At 45.9% G+C, this 20623-nt stretch overlaps 1 protein-coding gene across 1 annotated transcript; it reads left to right on the forward strand.

Annotated features, from left to right (window-relative positions):
• Nucleotides 1–1729: 1729 nt before the first annotated feature.
• Nucleotides 1730–20154, forward strand: LOC123998235 (SHC-transforming protein 1-like). Its single transcript, XM_046303271.1, has 12 exons — nt 1730–3461; nt 3783–3853; nt 5472–5535; nt 6457–6576; nt 6871–6924; nt 8937–8988; nt 10889–11018; nt 11168–11318; nt 11679–11736; nt 15909–16028; nt 16292–16536; nt 16782–20154. Exons 1-12 carry the CDS (start codon nt 2880–2882, stop codon nt 16908–16910), a joined length of 1776 nt encoding a protein of 591 aa, XP_046159227.1. The 5' UTR covers nt 1730–2879; the 3' UTR covers nt 16911–20154.
• The last annotated feature ends 469 nt before the right edge of the window (nt 20155–20623 follow it).

Raw genomic sequence — 20623 nt, forward strand, 5'->3', positions numbered from 1 at the left:
GTTGTCTACAGACACTAATTGACCGTCGCGATCTGACCATCTAGCCTGCATTTAGCATTCCACTGGTAGTGCTACAGCACTAGGACAAATAGACATTTAGAGCATAGACTATAATGGAAGACTTTTGTAGTTATGCGAAGACAGTTAGGCTGTGCTAAGAGCCTGCCGTAGGCTGTCGTAAGACCTTAATAGCCCTTCATAGCCCCTACATAGCACTTCATAGCTAATCCCTGTCTGTATCCTGATGTGTTCTGGTGCTCTCTGTCTGGGAGGAGACGTTAGCTAGCGAGTGCTGTGTCAGGCTCTGTAGACAGACCCTCTGGTGCTAGACTGGTGTGATCGAGCGAGCATCCCTCTGTCTGTTGCTAGGCAGCCAAAATCAAACGGCTAGCTGGTAGCCCTCTGCTTCCAAACATACAGGGTTTAGCCGTTAGCGCTTGTTGTTGAAAGTCAACTTTCTCTGGTATCATCGTGTAACTCTTGGTGCCAAATTGTCAATCTGTTACAAAGTTTTATCTCAGTGGGTCAAACCTGGCAGAGTAATGGTTAGAACATGTGTGAAGTGCTGGAAACAACACTGATATGTGAGCTGACAAGCCCCTGGAGTTATATGCCAGGTTCAACCTCCACTATTCAGTCCTGTGAGCTGTATCTTGCGGCTGGAGACTGTTCATGTAAGACAAATTTAGTTTTCTCTTTGGATGGACTATACAGATTGTTCGGACTGTAGTTAGCTCAGTGTTTCTAGTTAGGTTAGTACTGTATCGTACTGTGCTGTGTCAAGAAATACACATGCTTCTCTCAGGTAACTGACTATTGGCGTGGCTTGTTTAAATAAGAGTATTTCTGTGGGAGAGAGAGAGAGAGAGAGAGAGAGAGAGAGAGAGAGAGAGAGAGAGAGAGAGAAGTTTAATTAAGTGTAATGATTGGGTGAGGGAGTTCTCTAACAAGCCTCCAGTACCATTCAGGTCTCATTATCATCAAAACAATCGCACCGGTGGTGTCATCAGCCAATGACCTACATTCTCTCTTGTTACATCACCACTGTGTGTGTCACTGTTTCTGTAACCAGAAAGAGGCAACTTCTCCAACTCTAGCACTTCTGATGCTATGGTGCTCCAGAACGTATCCACTCTAACCAGGGCAGCAATGTTCTAGAACAGCTCTACCTACGGTTTTAGCCATATCAGAAACTTCAGTCAGGGACAAGCCCAGCATCTGGTCTTTTTCTTATCTAGTGGTGTCTGTTACTAGGTTATGTGCATTGTATAGACTCTGGCTGTAGTTACAGAGTGAGTGGGGAGAGAGACAGACAATCTTTGAAGTAGAGGGACTGTTTAAGAGGACAGTCTGGAGAACGGGAAAGGAGATGAGGAGGGGGGGGAGGGGGAGCGAGAGATCATTTGGAAGAGAAGACAGGAAGTGGTGGAGCGAGAGAAGGCGGAAGTGCAGCGGCTACTGAGGGAGGCACAGAAAACAGTGTGGAGGAGGAGAGAGGGATTCCAGGAGAGGATAGGAGAGGACAAGCTGAGGGGAGAGAGAAGCGCAGAGAGAGGGAGAGAGACTGTACAGGAGGTGATCTGGAGAAAGAGAGAGGAAGAGGGGGAGAAAGAGAGGGAGAAGGCCAAGGCCATCCAGAGAGGACACGAGACCATCTGGAGGAAGAGGGAGAAGGAGTGAGGAAAAGAGAGGAGTGAGGAAAAGCGAGGCAGTGAGGAAAAGAGAGAGAGGGGTGAGGAAAAGAGAGAGAGGGGGTGAGGAAAAAGAGAGAGGGAAAGAGTACAGAGGAGGAAGAGTTAAATTACTTAGGAGTATTCTCCAGCAGCCTTGGAACCTGAAACAAAGCTGCTCACAGGAGAGAAAGGGATAAAGAGAGAGAGGAATAAAAAGCAGGAGGGATAGAGAGATTTTCCCTGCCAGAATTGGTGTTTGGCCATAGATCAGCAGGTCTTAACAGAACTTTGCTATATTAAGCTCTGCAGATAATTGTACTCTGTTGTATCGACCCTTCACTGCTGTGTCTTGGCAGTGTGTGTGCGTATCAGCACTGTGTGTGTCGGCCCTATATGTGTGTCCCTTCTGATCTACTCGTTGGCAGCTGATAGGGTTTTTATGGGCCCGTGTCAGGCAAGAGAGGCTAGTGAGCTACTGCCCCAACAGACACGCTGAAACACGCGCACACACACACCACACACCACAGACTCACACACTGTGCCATTTACAGGCAGTAGAGTAGGTTTCTACTCCAACACATGCTAACACACACAGACACATGAGGGTAGGCCCCTTGATGCAGTAACTCATACCACCTGAGTGTCTGTGTCAATAGACAATCACATTCTGAGGTTGTATGTGGAATCTCCATGGTGCTCAAAGATGAACAACTGGACTTAAGTGCCATGCTACATTAGTTGACATGCTGATGTGCTCAAACAGCATTTTTCAGAAAATCCTTTTTGATTCTGTCTATTGGAAAGTGGCATTCATTTCTGTGGATTGAAAGTGATAACATATTGTAAGACTGATAGTGTAGACACCAAACAACTGAGTATCACTCCATCAGTGTGCTGGGTTAGACTCTTAGAGAGTGATCCCCTCTGATCTTCAATCGCTCCTCTTGCTGCTCTCCTCTGTCTTGTAGATGGTGTTTCTTGCGCAGTGTCTGCTGCACTGCCTGACAATGACGGGAGGATATAAAACGGGGCGGACGGATGGACAACGGTCACTGAGAGGGAAAGAAAGACGAGCGAGTTTTTGAGCGAGAGACTGATAATACAGAGAAAGAGAGAATGAACCACCGTTGTTGTTTAGACTGAATCACACCAGAGTGTGTGGACTTGTTAGAGAAATACTGAAATAACATCGAACATCTCAGATCCATGATGGAGCTGGTCCCTAAAACTAAGTACACTCACTTCCGGAGTGAATCTCTCAGTTCGAATGACGATACCAACTCCAACCCTTTGTCCCTCCCCCCTTCCACCCCCGCAACCCCCCTCACCCCTCCTGGGCTACCCTCCTCCCTCTCCTCCTCCTCTCTCACCCCCATCCTCCCCCCTTCCTCCCCCCGCCGGGCTGAGAACAGCCCCACCACGCTCTGTTCCTTCTTCCCCAGGATGGGAGCCCTTCGCCTGTGTGTCTCTGCTACTCTACTCCCAGGTCTCAAGGTCTCCAGCAGGCCTCAGCGGGCTCAAGCCCCCATGGGGTCTTCAGGGGGTAACAGTTCCAGCTCTCCCACTCCTCACCCCCCTCCCTGTTTAACAGCCCCCTCTCCCCCCCATCGCCCCCCTCTGCAGGATATGAACCGGCTGGGTGGGGCGTCCAGGAGGGCGCGGGTGGAGGGGGGGCAGCTGGGGGGAGATGAGTGGACACGCCACGGCTCCTTCGTCAACAAGCCCACCAGAGGATGGCTACACTCAGACCATGTGGTCAGCACCACTGGGGTCGCCTACTCAGTACGGGTAAGAGTTGGTTGTTCTCTGTTTTTCAGTTTGTAGGATGTAGGCCTATAGGCTAGTACTTGCATATTTCTTTAACTTTCCATATCTGTCAATTTTTCTGTTGCTCTCTCAAAATGATATATTCTCTTGTCTGTCCATCTTTCCGTCTGTCTCGGTTTCTATCTGCCCCTCCGGTCAATATGGGTGTTCTGGAGGAAATGGAATCCTAGTTCATATGAGTTCCTTTCCTGTTTCCTGTGTAGTGTATGGGCTGTGTGGAGAGGAGTGCTGTTGGAAGTGGTATCCCTGTTCATATGCGTCTCCTCTTTATTTCCTGTGTAGTATATGGGCTGTGTGGAGGTGCTACAGTCTATGAGGGCGCTGGACTTCAACACCAGAACTCAGGTCACCAGGTGAGAACCTCCAATTGTTCAAGGGATAGTTCAACCAATTACAAAATGTCATATTGGTTTTGTTACCCTGTAAGCAGTCTATGGAAACATTATGACAATCAAAATCCCCCGGAAGTATCTCAAATGTATTGTGAAGCTCAACAAAGTCACTTATAGATGATTTGAACATGATGCGCGGAAAATGCTAATATCAGTACCATGACTTGAATGGGATTTGTGCAACAATTGCTAAAACGTTAGTATTTGGAAACAGTGCCAGGAAACTAAACCAAGGCATGGATTTCTGTCATACCTTGTCCTTAGACTGCTTACAGGGTAAGGAAACCAATGTGTTATTTTGTCATTTGGGTGAACTAACCATTTAAGCTGTTGTTTAAGGATAATGATCAAGTTACTGCACGCAGATGTACTGTGGTTAGGTAGTACAAAGCAGAGCCATGTAGTTAGAGCTAAGTGTTGTATAGGGCTCTGGTTCAAAACAGAGCCATGTAGTTAGAGCTAAGTGTTGTATAGGGCTCTGGTTCAAAACAGAGCCATGTAGTTAGAGCTAAGTGTTGTATAGGGCTCTGGTTCAAAACAGAGCCATGTAGTTTGAGCTAAGTGTTGTATAGGACTCTGGTTCAAAACAGAGCCATGTAGTTAGAGCTAAGTGTTGTATAGGACTCTGGTTCAAAACAGAGCCATGTAGTTAGAGCTAAGTGTTGTATAGGGCTCTGGTTCAAAACAGAGCCATGTAGTTAGAGCTAAGTGTTGTATAGGGCTCTGGTTCAAAACAGAGCCATGTAGTTAGAGCTAAGTGTTGTATAGGACTCTGGTTCAAAACAGAGCCATGTAGTTAGAGCTAAGTGTTGTATAGGATTCTGGTTCAAAACAGAGCCATGTAGTTCGAGCTAAGTGTTGTATAGGACTCTGGTTCAAAACAGAGCCATGTAGTTAGAGCTAAGTGTTGTATAGGGCTCTGGTTCAAAACAGAGCCATGTAGTTAGAGCTAAGTGTTGTATAGGGCTCTGGTTCAAAACAGAGCCATGTAGTTAGAGCTAAGTGTTGTATAGGACTCTGGTTCAATAACAGAGCCATGTAGTTAGAGCTAAGTGTTGTATAGGGCTCTGGTTCAAAACAGAGCCATGTAGTTAGAGCTAAGTGTTGTATAGGGCTCTGGTTCAAAACAGAGCCATGTAGTTAGAGCTAAGTGTTGTATAGGGCTCTGGTTCAAAACATTGCAAATCACAAAATGTACTCTTACTAGCTACCTCCTTTTCACTTAAAAATGCATTATTTATCTCCAGTTCATATCCCCCAGTTCTCTTTTTTGCCCTGTTCTATTTTGGTCCCTAGCCGCTACCCATTCCGTGTTGGCCAATCTGAAAGGACTGTATAGGTTTAACAGTATTGTGTGTGTGCCTACTGCCCTCACAACGTTTAAATTAGCATGTTCTGGAATCCTGCTGGTTTCCTTCTGGTTTCTATAGTGATGTTTGTATCCATGGTGAGGATGAGTGTGGTTGTCAGGATGATCAAGTCTGTGTTACATGTTGCCGGATTTAATCTAATCTGCTGCACAGTGTGAAATCCGCACAAGTGTGTTACAGAGAGATTCTCACACATGTTGTTGTTTCAGAGAGGCCATCTCAGTGGTGTGTGAGGCAGTGCCTGGAGCCAAAGGAGCCCAACGCAAGAGAAAGGTACACCAATATACACACACACAGAGTATTATTTCTTTGTGTTAAGTGGAGGGCCGTGGTCAGGGCGTTGTTGGATCTGGATTTAGCTGGATTGACCACTCTGTGGTCAGTGGTACTTCCAGGTAATTACCTCTGTCTCTCTCTTTCTCTCTCACTGTCTCTCTCACACATGTACACACTGCCCCTTGTATGAGGGAGACTTGTGACTAAGTTGTGTGTTCCGAGACTAAGCCAACTCCAACTGGGCCGGGCCCAGTCTGTCTTTCTGGGGGCATTCCAGTAAAACTTAAAGCATCCACCCAAACACTACATAAAACAGCTATATACCCAACAGACTGGTTTGGCTAAAGCATGTCTGGCCCTGGGAGATTGTGAGAGACTGTGGGAGACTGTGGGGGACTTGACAAGCTTCAGTTAACCATATGAACCATTGAACAGAACAGAGCAGAGTCAGACAGGATCACTGGCAGCCTGCAGCTGTTCTTCTACATACACACATACACACACACACGGCTCAGACATGCTTCTCCCTCTATTGCCTTCACACACACACATTCTTCTCTGTATATTGTACAGTATGTGTACTATGCTGTATATTGTACAGTATGTGTACTATGCTGTATATTGTACAGTATGTGTACTATGCTGTATATTGTACAGTATGTGTACTATGCTGTATATTGTACAGTATGTGTACTATGCTGTATATTGTACAGTATGTGTACTATGCTGTATATTGTACAGTATGTGTACTATGCTGTACATTGTACAGTATGTGTACTATGCTGTATATTGTACAGTATGTGTACTATGCTCTGTTATCCTTTAGAATATCTTCTGTTTCATCTTCCTTATTGGTGAAATCTTCCTTCCCCTGTTGGCCTTCTGTTTAACATGAATGTCCCTCCCCTCCCCCTCCAGCCGTCATCTCGCTGTATGACGTCCATTCTGGGGAAATGTAACCTGCAGTTTGCTGGGATGACCATCAGCCTGACGGTCTCTACCAGCAGCCTCAACCTGCTGGCCTCCGACTGCAAACAGGTGACACACACACACAAGCACACTCGGGCATGGATCCTGAATGAGTGTTTGTTGTTATTGAGCGATCTGCGTTTGTTATTACAGACTGTTACATGGTGTTAATTACATCATCCAGTCAGTTAGGTATTTAGTATACACTATATCTAACTGTCAATGGAACCAACCCATACTGCTGAATGGAGAAACATGATCTCTCTCTCTCTCTCTCTCCACCTCTACAACTCAACTCTTTATCATGCTAAAATATCTCTCTTTTTCTTTCTTTCTCTTCTCTCTTTCTCTCTCTTTTCACAGATAATTGCAAATCATCACATGCAGTCCATCTCTTTCGCTTCTGGAGGAGACCCAGTGAGTCATACAGCCCTCTCCCTCGCTCACCTCACTATCCATCCTCTATACCCACTCTATTCATTGCTCTGCCTCTGCCCATCCATCTACTTCTCTATGCTCTCTCTCTCTCTCTCTCTCTCTCTCCTGCTTCACTCTGACCACCCATCTACTCCTCTATGCCTCTCTCTCTCTCTCTCTCTCTCTCTCTCTCTCTCTCTCTCTCTCCCTGCTTCACTCTGACCACCCATCTACTCCTCTATGCCTCTCTCTCTCTCTCTCTCTCTCTCTCTCTCTCTCTCTCTCTCTCTCTCTCCCTGCTTCACTCTGACCACCCATCTACTCCTCTATGCCTCTCTCTCTCTCTCTCTCTCTCCCTGCTTCACTCTGACCACCCATCTACTCCTCTATGCCTCTCTCTCCCTGCTTCACTCTGACCACCCATCTACTCCTCTATGCCTCTCTCTCTCTCTCTCCCTGCTTCACTCTGACCACCCATCTACTCCTCTATGCCTCTCTCTCTCTCTCTCTCTCCCTGCTTCACTCTGACCACCCATCGACTCCTCTATGCCTCTCTCTCTCTCTCTCTCCCTGCTTCACTCTGACCACCAATCTACTCCTCTATGCCTCTCTCTCTCTGCTTCACTCTGTCCATCTACTCCTCTATGCCTCTCTCTCTCTCTCTCTCTCCCTGCTTCACTCTGACCACCCATCTACTCCTCTATGCCTCTCTCTCTGCTTCACTCTGACCACCCATCTACTCCTCTATGCCTCTCTCTCTCTGCTTCACTCTGTCCATCTACTCCTCTATGCCTCTCTCTCTCTCTCTCTCTCTCTCTCTCTCTCTCTCTCTCTCCCTGCTTCACTCTGACCACCCATCTACTCCTCTATGCCTCTCTCTCTCTGCTTCACTCTGTCCATCTACTCCTCTATGCCCCTCTCTCTCTCTCCCTCTCTCTCTCCCTGCTTCACTCTGACCACCCATCTACTCCTCTATGCCTCTCTCTCCCTGCTTCACTCTGACCACCCATCTACTCCTCTATGCCTCTCTCTCTCTGCTTCACTCTGTCCATCTACTCCTCTATGCCTCTCTCTCTCTGCTTCACTCTGACCACCCATCTACTCCTCTATGCCTCTCTCTCTGCTTCACTCTGTCCATCTACTCCTCTATGCCTCTCTCTCTCTCTCTCTCTCTCTCTCTCTCTCTCTGCTTCACTCTGTCCATCAACTCCTCTAGGCCTCTGTCTGTCTGTCTCTGTCTCTGTCTCTGTCTCTGTCTGTCTGTCAATAGCTCTTCCTCCTCTCTCGATCATTGTGTGTTAATATGTTAATAGCTCTTCCTCCTCTCTCGATCATTGTGTGTTAATAGCTCTTCCTCCTCTCTCGATCATTGTGTGTTAATAGCTCTTCCTCCTCTCTCGATCATTGTGTGTTAATAGCTCTTTCCTCCGATCATTGTCGATCATTGTGTGTTAATAGCTCTTCACTGTGTGTTAATAGCTCTTCCTCCTCTCTCGATCATTGTGTGTTAATAGCTCTTCCTCCTCTCTCGATCATTGTGTGTTAATAGCTCTTCCTCCTCTCTCGATCTCGATTGTGTGTTAATAGCTCTTCCTCCTCTCTCGATCATTGTGTGTTAATAGCTCTCTTCCTCCTCTCTAGGTCATTGTGTGTTAATAGCTCTTCCTCCTCTCTCGATCATTGTGTGTTAATAGCTCTTCCTCCTCTCTCGATCATTGTGTGTTAATAGCTCTTCCTCCTCTCTCGATCATTGTGTGTTAATAGCTCTTCCTCCTCTCTAGGTCATTGTGTGTTAATAGCTCTTCCTCCTCTCTCGATCATTGTGTGTTAATAGCTCTTCCTCCTCTCTAGGTCATTGTGTGTTAATAGCTCTTCCGACTAAATGTCTTTGCTTCCTTCTCTCTTCTGACTCCCCTTTTCTCCTCACCATCCTCTCCATGTTTCCCTCTCATTTACCCCTCCCACCCTCTCTTCCTCCTCCCCATCCCCCTCTTCTCTTTTCTCTCCCTCAGGACACAGCAGAGTATGTAGCATACGTGGCCAAAGACCCAGTCAACCAGCGAGGTGAGACTCAATGTCATCCCTCCAGTAGATGTATCCAGCAGCACACCCAGTCCTTGTTCAATACCTTACATCGTCACCCTCCAGTAGATTTATCCAGCAGCACATCCAGTCCTTGTTCAGTACCTTACATCAATGTCATTCCTCCAATAGATTTATCCAGCAGCACATCCAGTCCTTGTTCAGTACCTTACATCAATGTCATTCCTCCAATAGATTTATCCAGCCGCCCATCCGGTCCTTGTTCAGTACCTTACATCAATGTCATTCCTCCAATAGATTTATCCAGCAGCACATCCGGTCCTTGTTCAGTACCTTACATCAATGTCATCCCTCCAGTAGATTTATCCAGCAGCACATCCAGTCCTTGTTCAGTACCTTACATCAATGTCATCCCTCCAGTAGATTTATCTAGCAGCCCACCCAGTCCTTGTTCAGTACCTTACATCAATGTCATCCCTCCAGTAGATTTATCCAGCAGCACATCCAGTCCTTGTTCAGTACCTTACATCAATGTCATTCCTCCAGTAGATTTATCCAGCAGCCCACCCAGTTCTTGTTCAGTACCTTACATCAATGTCATCCCTCCAGTAGATTTATCCAGCAGCACATCCAGTCCTTGTTCAGTACCTTACATCAATGTCATTCCTCCAGTAGATTTATCCAGCAGAACATCCAGTCCTTGTTCAGTACCTTACATCAATGTCATCCCTCCAGTAGATTTATCCAGCAGCACATCCAGTCCTTGTTCAGTACCTTACATCAATGTCATCCCTCCAGTAGATTTATCCAGCAGCACATCCAGTCCTTGTTCAGTACCTTACATCAATGTCATCCCTCCAGTAGATTTATCCAGCAGAACATCCAGTCCTTGTTCAGTACCTTACATCAATGTCATCCCTCCAGTAGATTTATCCAGCAGAACATCCAGTCCTTGTTCAGTACCTTACATCAATGGCATCCCTCCAGTAGATTTATCCAGCAGCACATCCAGTCCTTGTTCAGTACCTTACATCAATGTCATCCCTCCAGTAGATTTATCCAGCAGCACATCCAGTCCTTGTTCAGTACCTTACATCAATGTCATCCCTCCAGTAGATTTATCCAGCAGAACATCCAGTCCTTGTTCAGTACCTTACATCAATGGCATCCCTCCAGTAGATTTATCCAGCAGCACATCCAGTCCTTGTTCAGTACCTTACATCAATGTCATCCCTCCAGTAGATTTATCCAGCAGCACATCCAGTCCTTGTTCAGTACCTTACATCAATGTCATTCCTCCAGTAGATTTATCCAGCAGAACATCCAGTCCTTGTTCAGTACCTTACATCAATGGCATCCCTCCAGTAGATTTATCCAGCAGAACATCCAGTCCTTGTTCAGTACCTTACATCAATGTCATTCCTCCAATAGATTTATCCAGCAGCACATCCAGTCCTTGTTCAGTACCTTACATCAATGTCATCCCTCCAATAGATTTATCCAGCAGAACATCCAGTCCTTGTTCAGTACCTTACATCAATGGCATCCCTCCACTTTTTTTGCTTTAATGTATTTTGTTTGGTTGCTTTTTGTGCTATTGCTTTGTCTGCATGCTACGTGTTGCTTGTCCTATATCATTCTGTGTGTGCTCACTGCTCATTGATTGTCTATATTGTAATTATTTTTAATAACCTGCCCAGGGACTGCAGTTGAAAATTAGCCGGCTGGCTAAAACCGGCACTTTTACAGAAACATTGATTAATGTGCACTGTCCCTGTAAAAATAAACACAAACTCAATATATTTATCCAGCAGCACATCTAATCCCTGTTCAGTAACTTTCTTTGGACAGCGAGGCAGTGCCAATATTCTGTTTCCTTACCTCTGTTGTTTACCCTCCTCTCTGCTTCCTTTCTGTCCAGCGTGTCATATCCTGGAGTGTTCGGAGGGCTTGGCCCAGGAAGTCATCAGTACCATAGGGCAGGCCTTCGAACTACGCTTCAAACAGTACCTGAAGAACCCCCCCAAACTGGTCACCCCCCATGACAGTGTGTGTGTGTGTGTGTGTGTGTGTGTGTGTGTGTGTGTGTGTGTGTGTGTGTGTGTGTGTGTGTGTGTGTGTGTGTGTGTGTGTGTGTGTGTGTGTGTGTGTGTGTGTGTGTGTGTCACTCCTGAGTTCTGACTCCTCTCCCCTTTCTCAGGATGGCTCCGTTTGATGGCTCAGCGTGGGAGGAAGAGGAAGATGAGGGAGCACCGCCCCCTGCAGATGTTCCGTACTATAATAACTTCCCCGGGAAACAACCTCCTCCTGGGGGACTGGTGGACATGAGGGCCCGCCCTGGGGCTACGCTGGTGAGATATATACATATACACACATCAAGTAATTGTTAGTCAAGGAGAGAGAGGGCAGTTCAGTATGTAGGCTAATCATCTGACCCAGTCTCACTCTCACATCACAGCAGGCCTTAGTCTTCCACTCTCTCTGGCGCTCTCCTTATTCCCCTCACAGTGTGTGTGTGTGTCATCAGTTGGTCAGTGTAATGTATGTTTTTCCATCTGTATCTTAATTGCTTCGTGTGTGTGTGTGTGTGTGTGTGTGTGTGTGTGTGTGTGTGTGTGTGTGTGTGTGTGTGTGTGTGTGTGTGTGTGTGTGTGTGTGTGTGTGTGTGTGTGTGTGTGTGTGTGTGTGTGTGTGTGTGTGTGTGTTTTCAGCCCTATGGACAGCCGGGTCAGAATGATATTCACAAGCAGCCGCTACCCCCTCTACCAAGTGAGCAATCTCTCTCTCTCTCACACACACACACACACAGCTAAAGGATATGAGGTGACACAATACAATGACTTGCAGTGAGAGAATGACACGGACACAGTGAGAGGAAATGAGTCAGATTGACCCTGTGTGTGTTGCTCTAGGACAGTGTGTGTTGCTCTCGGACAGTGTGTGTTGCTCTCGGACAGTGTGTGTTGCTCTCGGACAGTGTGTGTTGCTCTAGGACAGTGTGTGTTGCTCTAGGACAGTGTGTGTTGCTCTAGGACAGTGTGTGTTGCTCTAGGACAGTGTGTGCTGCTCTAGGACAGTGTGTGTTGCTCTAGGACAGTGTGTGTTGCTCTAGGACAGTGTGTGCTGCTCTAGGACAGTGTGTGTTGCTCTAGGACAGCGTGTGTTGCTCTCGGACAGCGTGTGTTGCTCTCGGACAGCGTGTGTTGCTCTCGGACAGCGTGTGTTGCTCTCGGACAGCGTGTGTTGCTCTCGGACAGCGTGTGTTGCTCTCGGACAGCGTGTGTTGCTCTCGGACAGCGTGTGTTGCTCTCGGACAGCGTGTGTTGCTCTCGGACAGCGTGTGTTGCTCTCGGACAGCGTGTGTTGCTCCCGGACAGCGTGTGTTGCTCCCGGACAGCGTGTGTTGCTCCCGGACAGCGTGTGTTGCTCCCGGACAGCGTGTGTTGCTCCCGGACAGCGTGTGTTGCTCCCGGACAGCGTGTGTTGCTCCCGGACAGCGTGTGTTGCTCCCGGACAGCGTGTGTTGCTCTCGGACAGCGTGTGTTGCTCCCGGACAGCGTGTGTTGCTCTCGGACAGTGTGTATGTCAACTGGTCTCTGTGTTCCCATAGGGGTGTTGTGACATGAATACTATTAATGCTATGACAATTATTTAATTAAATCAATTTACTACGTTTAAATGAGCATGTGATTAAATTAATGATGTAACAATTAACTCATTAGCAATCTTGGGCACCACAGAAAAAGTTTGTTTAATGAGTTACCATTTCCCCGAATTGACTGAAGGATATCTGAATATACCTTTATCATATTAGTCATCCATGAATTATTATTACCTCATATCAGTCTCATTCTGAACATCGTTGACTTGCACCAACCCAAGTCTGCATGATAATTCAGCGATACACAAACTGGCTTACTTATTTATTTACTGACTAACTAAATAATCACACAGAATGACATTAACACACACAGGATAGATTATACCTTGATTACTAACATAATGCAATGAAACGTCCCTCGTGGACTAACGCGATATGACGGCTGGTTACACAGTGAAATGGCTGGGGAAAGAAAGAGCGGGAGAAGGAGAGACAAAGGAATTCAACTATCGTACATGCAGTTGAATAATACGCTCATCGTAAATATGGATATTTAACACCCGCTCATTCAGATTTAGAAATGCAATGTACATATTTACGCTTTTATGTCTTTGTCGACTCGCTCTGCTGAAATCGCCCGATCCGTCTGTGACAAATAGTTAAACAGAAAGTCTCTGGTTGTGTAAGTCTCTGGTTGTCCACTAGAGGTCACCATGTCCTTAGTAGTTGTAGTAGGTTTCATCTAACTCCATCTCCTCCCACTAGACCACATATGTCAGAGTCAAGGCCCGCGGGCCACATCCGGCCCGCGAGAAGGTTTTTTACGGCCCCTGGGATGATCTTGATTTGTTATTAGAACCGGCCCGCAGACCGCAGCAAGCCGGCAGCCCGCAGATCTTTTACACGCACCAATACTACATTTCCCACAATGCAACGGTGACGCACCGAGCAGTAGGCTGCTTCATTTCAATATTTATTGGCACAGCAGTTGTCAGCATCACAGTAAAATTAACTTTCAGATACCCATCAAAAATGGCAAAACGGAAGGTGGACACTGAGAACCGGGGGTTTCAAACAAGGTGGGAGTCGGAGTATTTGTTCACGGAGGTAGCTGGAAAACCTGTGTGTCTTCTGTGTGGAGAAAGTGTGGCGGTACTGAAAGAGTATAATCTGAGACGACATTATGAAACGAAACACGCGGACAAAAACAAGAATATGGACATGGAACAAAGGCTACAAAAGGCAGAGGAATTAAAACGAGGCCTCAAATCTCGACAGGCTCTGTTCAAAAAAGCCAAATCACAAGGCCAGGCTGCTGTCAAGGCCAGTTTTATTTTGGCAGAAGAGATCGCTAAATCAGCCCGGCCATTTACGGAGGGGGATTTCATCAAAAACTGCATGATTAAAGTTTGTGACGAAGTTTGCCCAGAAAAAAGGCAACTCTTTTTAAATGTGAGTCTGAGCAGAAACACCATTGCCGAGAGAGTAGACCAGTTGTCCATCAATCTAAAAGAGCAGCTTGTGAAAAAGGGAAAAGATTTCATTGCATATTCCTTGGCTGTGGATGAGAGCACCGACATTTCTGACATTGCCCAGTTGTCAATTTTCATCCGCGGAGTGGACTCCAGCCTAAGCGTGACAGAGGAGTTTTTGGCTTTACGTCCTATGCATGGCACAACTACGGGGCATGATTTGTATGAAGAGGTGTCAAGATGTGTAAATGAGATGGAGCTGCCTTGGGAAAAACTTGTGGGTTTGACAACCGACGGAGCACCTGCGATGTGTGGACAGAGGAGCGGACTGGTGGGCTGACAGCTTATCATTGTATCATACACCAGGAAGCGTTGTGCGGTAAAGCCTTGAAAATGGAGCATGTAATGAGCATCATCACGCGCACAGTTAACTTTATCAGAGCCAAAGGTTTGAATCACCGCCAGTTCAAGGCATTTCTGACGGAGTTAGAAACGGAGCATGGTGATTTGCCTTATCACACAGAGGTGCGATGGCTAAGCCAGGGAAAGGTGCTTCAAAGATGTTTCGAGCTTCGTGAGGAGATTTGTCTGTTCTTGGACAGCAAAGGGAAAGACACAACACAACTCCGAGACGAAATGTTTCTGTGTGAAATGGCTTTTCTGTGTGACATTACGAGTCATCTGAATGCAATGAACTTGCAGCTGCAGGGTCGGGATCGTGTCATCTCTGATATGTACAGTACAGTGAAGGCATTTAAAACCAAGTTGAGTGGATGATAGAAAATTGCTATTATTGTTTTTTTCTTTGAAGTAAATTTAGCCCACTTTTGCTAAAATAGAAAATATAGGCTACTGATGGTGCCTTGAATACCGGTTTCTTTCATTTAATGTTCATGTTATGGGGATTTTTATATAAAGGAAATTTGTCTTTTGTGTCTGTTGAAAATTAAAGATTACTGACAGAGCCATAAGAAAATATTGCTTTATTTATCTGATCATATTGGAATATATTTGTTAGGTTTTCAGTAGGTTCAATTAGGTTCACTAGACTATATGCGTCATTTAAAAATGTTTCAATGAACATTCGAACAGTCCGGCCCTCGGCTTGTAGCTAAATTTTTTATTTGGCCCTCCGTCCATTTGACTTTGACACCCCTGCACTAGACCTTCTCTCATCACCATGTCCTTAGTAGTTGTAGTAGGTTTCATCTAACTCCATCTCCTCCCACTAGACCTTCTCTCATCACCCTGTCCTTAGTAGTTGTAGTAGGTTTCATCTAACTCCATCTCCTCCCACTAGACCTTCTCTCATCACCATGTCCTTAGTAGTTGTAGTAGGTTTCATCTAACTCCATCTCCTCCCACTAGACCTTCTCTCATCACCATGTCCTTAGTAGTTGTAGTAGGTTTCATCTAACTCCATCTCCTCCCACTAGACCTTCTCTCATCACCATGTCCTTAGTAGTTGTAGTAGGTTTCATCTAACTCAATCTCCTCCCACTAGACCTTCTCTCATCACCATGTCCTTAGTAGTTGTAGTAGGTTTCATCTAACTTATTCTCCTCCCACTAGACCTTCTCTCATCACCATGTCCTTAGTAGTTGTAGTAGGTTTCATCTAACTCCATCTCCTCCCACTTCCTGCCACTGGACTTCCTCTCATCACCATATCTGCTGGTGAGAAGAATTTCTAAACGGATGCCTCCGATTTATACATGCTGTGAATTATCTGGGTTCTTCTATCTGTGACATCGCAGAACATATATTCTATTTATCTGTTCTGCTCTAAATGTTTCCCATCCCTGAACATTTCCCAGGTGATACTGACAGACAGTTATGTGATTAAACTCCTCTGATTGGTTGTTTCAGTGGGAGCAAAGGAGGGAGGGCGGGACCTGTGTGATGACCCTTCATACGTCAATGTGGATAAACCCCGCCCCACAACAGCTGCAGCCAATGGCAATGCTCACAGAGATGTGTTCGACATGAGTGAGTCCCAGTTGGCCCTATCAGCTAGAGTCTGTGTACAATACATCAACTGGCCCTGCAGTCTATAGCAGTCACAGATAAGACTAATTAGAATGGTTATCAGCTATATTAGGCTACAGTAGAAGTCATTTGTTTTTTCATTTGGGTTTGGACATAGGGGAAATTAGAATATTGTTATCCTGACTGTATCAAGAATGAATCTGGTCTGGTCGTATGGTCTCACAACGTCTCTCTCGCTCTGCCCTCTCTCCTTCTCCCATCAGAGCCGTTTGATGATTCCCTGGGTGTATCAGGTCTGGGGGTCTCAGCGGCGCCCCCTCTGGTGGAACAGCTGCAGTGCGAGGCCTGGTTCCACGGCAGCCTGAGTCGCAGGCAGGCTGAGAGACTGCTGACCCGTGACGGAGACTTCCTGGTCCGAGAGTCAGGCACCACCCCTGGACAGTACGTCCTGACTGGGCAACAGGGGGGTCAGCCCAAACACCTACTACTGGTCGACCCAGAGGGAGTGGTGAGTTGGAAGGGAGAGGTGTCTGAGTTAGAGCGAGCCACCCGAAGCCTTCCTACTTATCAGCTGTGACGTGGTATGTTTTGTTGACTCTCTCTATCTCTGTGTGTGTGTGTGTGTGTGTGTGTGTGTGTGTGTGTGTGTGTGTGTGTGTGTGTGTGTGTGTGTGTGTGTGTGTGTGTGTGTGTGTGTGTGTGTGTGTGTGTGTGTGTGTGTGTGTGTGTGTGTGTGTGTGTTGTCCTACTCAGGTACGTACCAAAGACCACCACTTTGAGAGTGTGAGCCACCTGATCAGTTACCACATGGACAACAGACTGCCCATCGTATCAGCAGGCAGTGAGGTGTGTCTGCAACAACCAGTGGAGCACAGGGCCTGAACACACACACATACAGCATTGCAACACACACACACTCTCAGAAACACTACACACATAAGCAGTGCTGACAACATTAAGGAAAGCCAAAAAAAACACCTCTAACTCTTTCTGCCAAAATCATTTGCTCTCTGCTTTTCCTCACACCCTTCTCTCCTCCTGGACGACTCACTGTTACCTCCGTGATCCCTCCTTCTGTTCATCCTTCCGTCATCGAGGTCCACTCCCTCCAAAGAATGTGGGAGTAACACCTAGGAACACTTTATTTTCCTTCTCATTGGGACAGAAATTAATACAATTTAGTAAAAAAACGGAGCATTATTAATTAAATCATGCCATAGAATCAGTCAGAAATGATTCTATCATAGTAAATTAGGACTATGCACCCTGGAGGGGAGGAGTGAAAGGAATGGGAGGAGAGGTCTTGATCCAGACATGGCAGAGGAAACAGTTTCTCTCACCGTCACAGAAGCACTCCAAAGACTTGTCTGATGATTGGACTCATCAGAGAGCTCAGACATGGACCCTCCAATCAAATATCAGTGGAACACAGGAACAGCCAATCAAATATCAGTGGAACACCTAAATAACCAATCATGACTGAGATCAGGCCTCCTGTTAATATGCATAGACATTTTTGTGTCCACACCAATCAGGGCCCTCACTCACCCTCAAGTCACTCCCATTAAAATACCTTTCATCTTTGACCATTGACCCCCTGAGTGATACCTGGTGATGTCACGGAGGACGTCTCTGTATGCAAAAAGGGGGTTGCTATGCCAACAACCATTGTCTCCGGCTGTCCAAATATAGACAAGGTTTCTTTCTGGCCTCCGAAGGTGGAGTTTGATAAAAGGATGTGATTCATGCCCATCTGACATCCGCTTGTCTGTCTGCATGGGACTGGTCTCCCTGTCTGTCTGCATGGGACTGGTCTTACCTGTCTGTCTGCATGGGACTGGTCTTACCTTTCTGCTCTGATCATGACAAAGAAAGTGGACTTGGTTGGACTGGGGCAGCAGAAACCATGGAGATGACTCCTACACCAACATACAGTGTGCTAGTCTGTATCTGTCATGTGTACTTTCATTGGGAGTATAGTGTCTTTACATAGAGAGGGATGGAGAGAAGACTGGGAAGAGGCAGGAGGGAGGTTCCATATCTAGAGATGTCATCAGACCTAGACACGATGTCATCTGAAAGAGTTCAAAACCAATTCTACGACGATGTCACAGTCAACCCAAATGCTGCTGTTACAATTTAATCGGTGCTGTGTTGGAATCGTAGTTCGTATTAATGCCAATATTTTCTTGCTTTTCAATGGATTTGTTGTTAATAACTGTTTGCCTTGACAATCTATGGCCATGTCTCTTGTCTGGACGGGTGGGGGGTGGAGAGGTTGGGGGGCATACTGGATGAAGTGTGTTTAATGCCGAAAGCATTCGGTCCAGAGCATTCAAAGCAATGAATTTATCTCCTCTCCAAATGTGCTGCAACACTTGATCAGGAGATTAGCATTTAGCGTTAGCATTAGTGTGTGATGTGTTTATTCTCAGCTCACTGCAGGGAAAACTGTTATCAGCACTGTTCACAACGAAATCTGGGAGCTTCGTGAACGTTGGTCAGACGTTGGACTTTGACGTGTTGTTTTCCTTGGAATTAGAAGACGGTAGAGGGAGAGAACGTGGAGGAATCATCCTCTCCCTCCTTCTCTTCATGATATGTTTTGTATCTTTTACTCGTGCCTTGTTTCTTCGATGCAGTCACCTCACTCCAGTGCAGTCTGTCACCTAATGTACTGTGCTTATTGTACAGTCAGTTGATGTACTTAATCCAAATGTAGTGGACCGTTGGATCCTGTCACATGGTCCCTCCGTCCAGTGCAGTCTGTCACCTAATGTACTGTGCTTATTGTACAGTCAGTTTATGTACTTAATCCAAATGTAGTGGACCGTTGGATCCTGCAAAAAGGACACTGACTCTCACCACCCAGGTCCAGTGATGCCAATCCGCTCCTCTATTGCACATTCATTCTTACTTCCTGTTGTCACTTGTTGTTGTCACGGTTGTTTGATGTCGCAGCTCTCATTGGAGGGATTTCCACTCCACCTGTAAATAACATCAGATCTGATTGGTCGGTTTGAGTTCTTGGTTCTGAAATGAAAGTCTTTATTGTATAGATGTTATTAATAACATGGGTGGGACAGAACCAGATACTGTATTTCACATGTAATACCCAAGGAATACTTTTCTCTCTGAATCCAATTCATTTTGATTCTAGCCAATGAACCATGTCCAGGTTTTTGAGGGAGGCTGAAACCAAACTGTAAATGTGGAAGTGAAGAGTAAACTGGGATCTGCCACCTGCTGTGCAAAATATTTCTGTTTCATCAGTAGGGTTGCAAAATCCTGTGGTTTTCCAGAAATCTTGGTTGGAGGGAGGATTCACTTCCTGTTTATTCGCTTGTGTAATTCTAGGATTATTTTAACCAGGATTTCTGGAAAACCGGGGAATTTGGGGAAAGTTCTCTGAATTTTGCAACTCTAGTCATGAGAAAGGGTTCTTTGAGCCTGGACAGGTAATTGTTTTCATCTTTCTCATCGTGCTTGTGTGTGTGTTGTGAGAGGATGTGTGGATGATCAGAGTTTATGGTTGGGAGTGTAGGGGGTTGTGTAGTTCTTACATGGTGGCACTTGTGCTCTGTGTGTGAGGCCTTTGCTTCATTCTGTCACTTAGACACAGACTGTTTAAGTGACTATAGGTCCTGGATAGGCAACAAGAAAACAAGTAAACAAGCCCCAAGGTGTGTGTGTAAAAGGAGTCATCTATCCTCTACATAATTTGTGAAACATTCTAGCGTTGTCTTTGTTCGTCACAGTTGCCTTTGTTGCATGGAAATAATTTTTTTAAGTTTCTATATTGTTGTTTTGATGTACTTTTTCATTTGAGTTTTGAAAGCCAAAGGGTTATTTTCAATTAGCCTTCACAAATATTGATTTAATTTTTTACTTTTTACAGTTCTGTTGTAATACTCTTGTTCTTTTGGGGGGGAAATACATCTGTTTACACCTGTATCTGAAATCACAGATTGCATATAAATGCATATATCATGAATCTTTCCTGGTGAGTTTGGCTTTAAAATGCAGTTTCTGGATTTACACTTTGGTCTCCTGTGATGTGTTTTCTTAAATGTTGATTCATAACTATTAAATAGAACATATCCACTTATTTATTCTGCTAAATACAGGTGAAGACTATATATTGTTTTAATTGAAGTTCTACACTTCGAGGAGACGACCAAGGAGATTGAGAGGACAAGGAAAGAGACAGGATCGGGCAGGAAGAAGTTACCTGAGTTACCACAGGGGGGAGGTAGAGGCTAGTTGAGTTACCACAGGGGGGAGGTAGAGGCTAGTTGAGTTACCACAGGGGGGAGGTAGAGGCAAGTTGAGTTACCACAGGGGGAGAGGTAGAGGCTAGTTGAGTTACCACAGGGGGAGGTAGAGGCAAGTTGAGTTACCACAGGGGAGAGGTAGAGGCTAGTTGAGTTACCACAGGGGGAGAGGTAGAGGCTAGTTGAGTTACCACAGGGGGAGGTAGAGGCTAGTTGAGTTACCACAGGGGGAGAGGTAGAGGCTAGTTGAGTTGCCACAGGGGGAGAGGTAGAGGCTAGTTGAGTTGACACAGGGGGAGAGGTAGAGGCTAGTTGAGTTGC

This window comes from Oncorhynchus gorbuscha, linkage group LG15 (genome assembly GCF_021184085.1).
Source record: "Oncorhynchus gorbuscha isolate QuinsamMale2020 ecotype Even-year linkage group LG15, OgorEven_v1.0, whole genome shotgun sequence".
NCBI lineage: Eukaryota > Metazoa > Chordata > Actinopteri > Salmoniformes > Salmonidae > Oncorhynchus > Oncorhynchus gorbuscha.

Excerpts from the sequence above, each read along its gene's own strand:
- LOC123998235 (XM_046303271.1), top strand. The coding sequence starts at position 2,880 with ATGATGGAGCTGGTCCCTAAAACTAAGTACACTCACTTCCGGAGTGAA. Across the intron at positions 6,577-6,870 it reads TGGCCTCCGACTGCAAACAG|ATAATTGCAAATCATCACAT; the intron begins GTGACACACACA and ends CTCTTTTCACAG. Across the intron at positions 8,989-10,888 it reads AGACCCAGTCAACCAGCGAG|CGTGTCATATCCTGGAGTGT; the intron begins GTGAGACTCAAT and ends CTTTCTGTCCAG.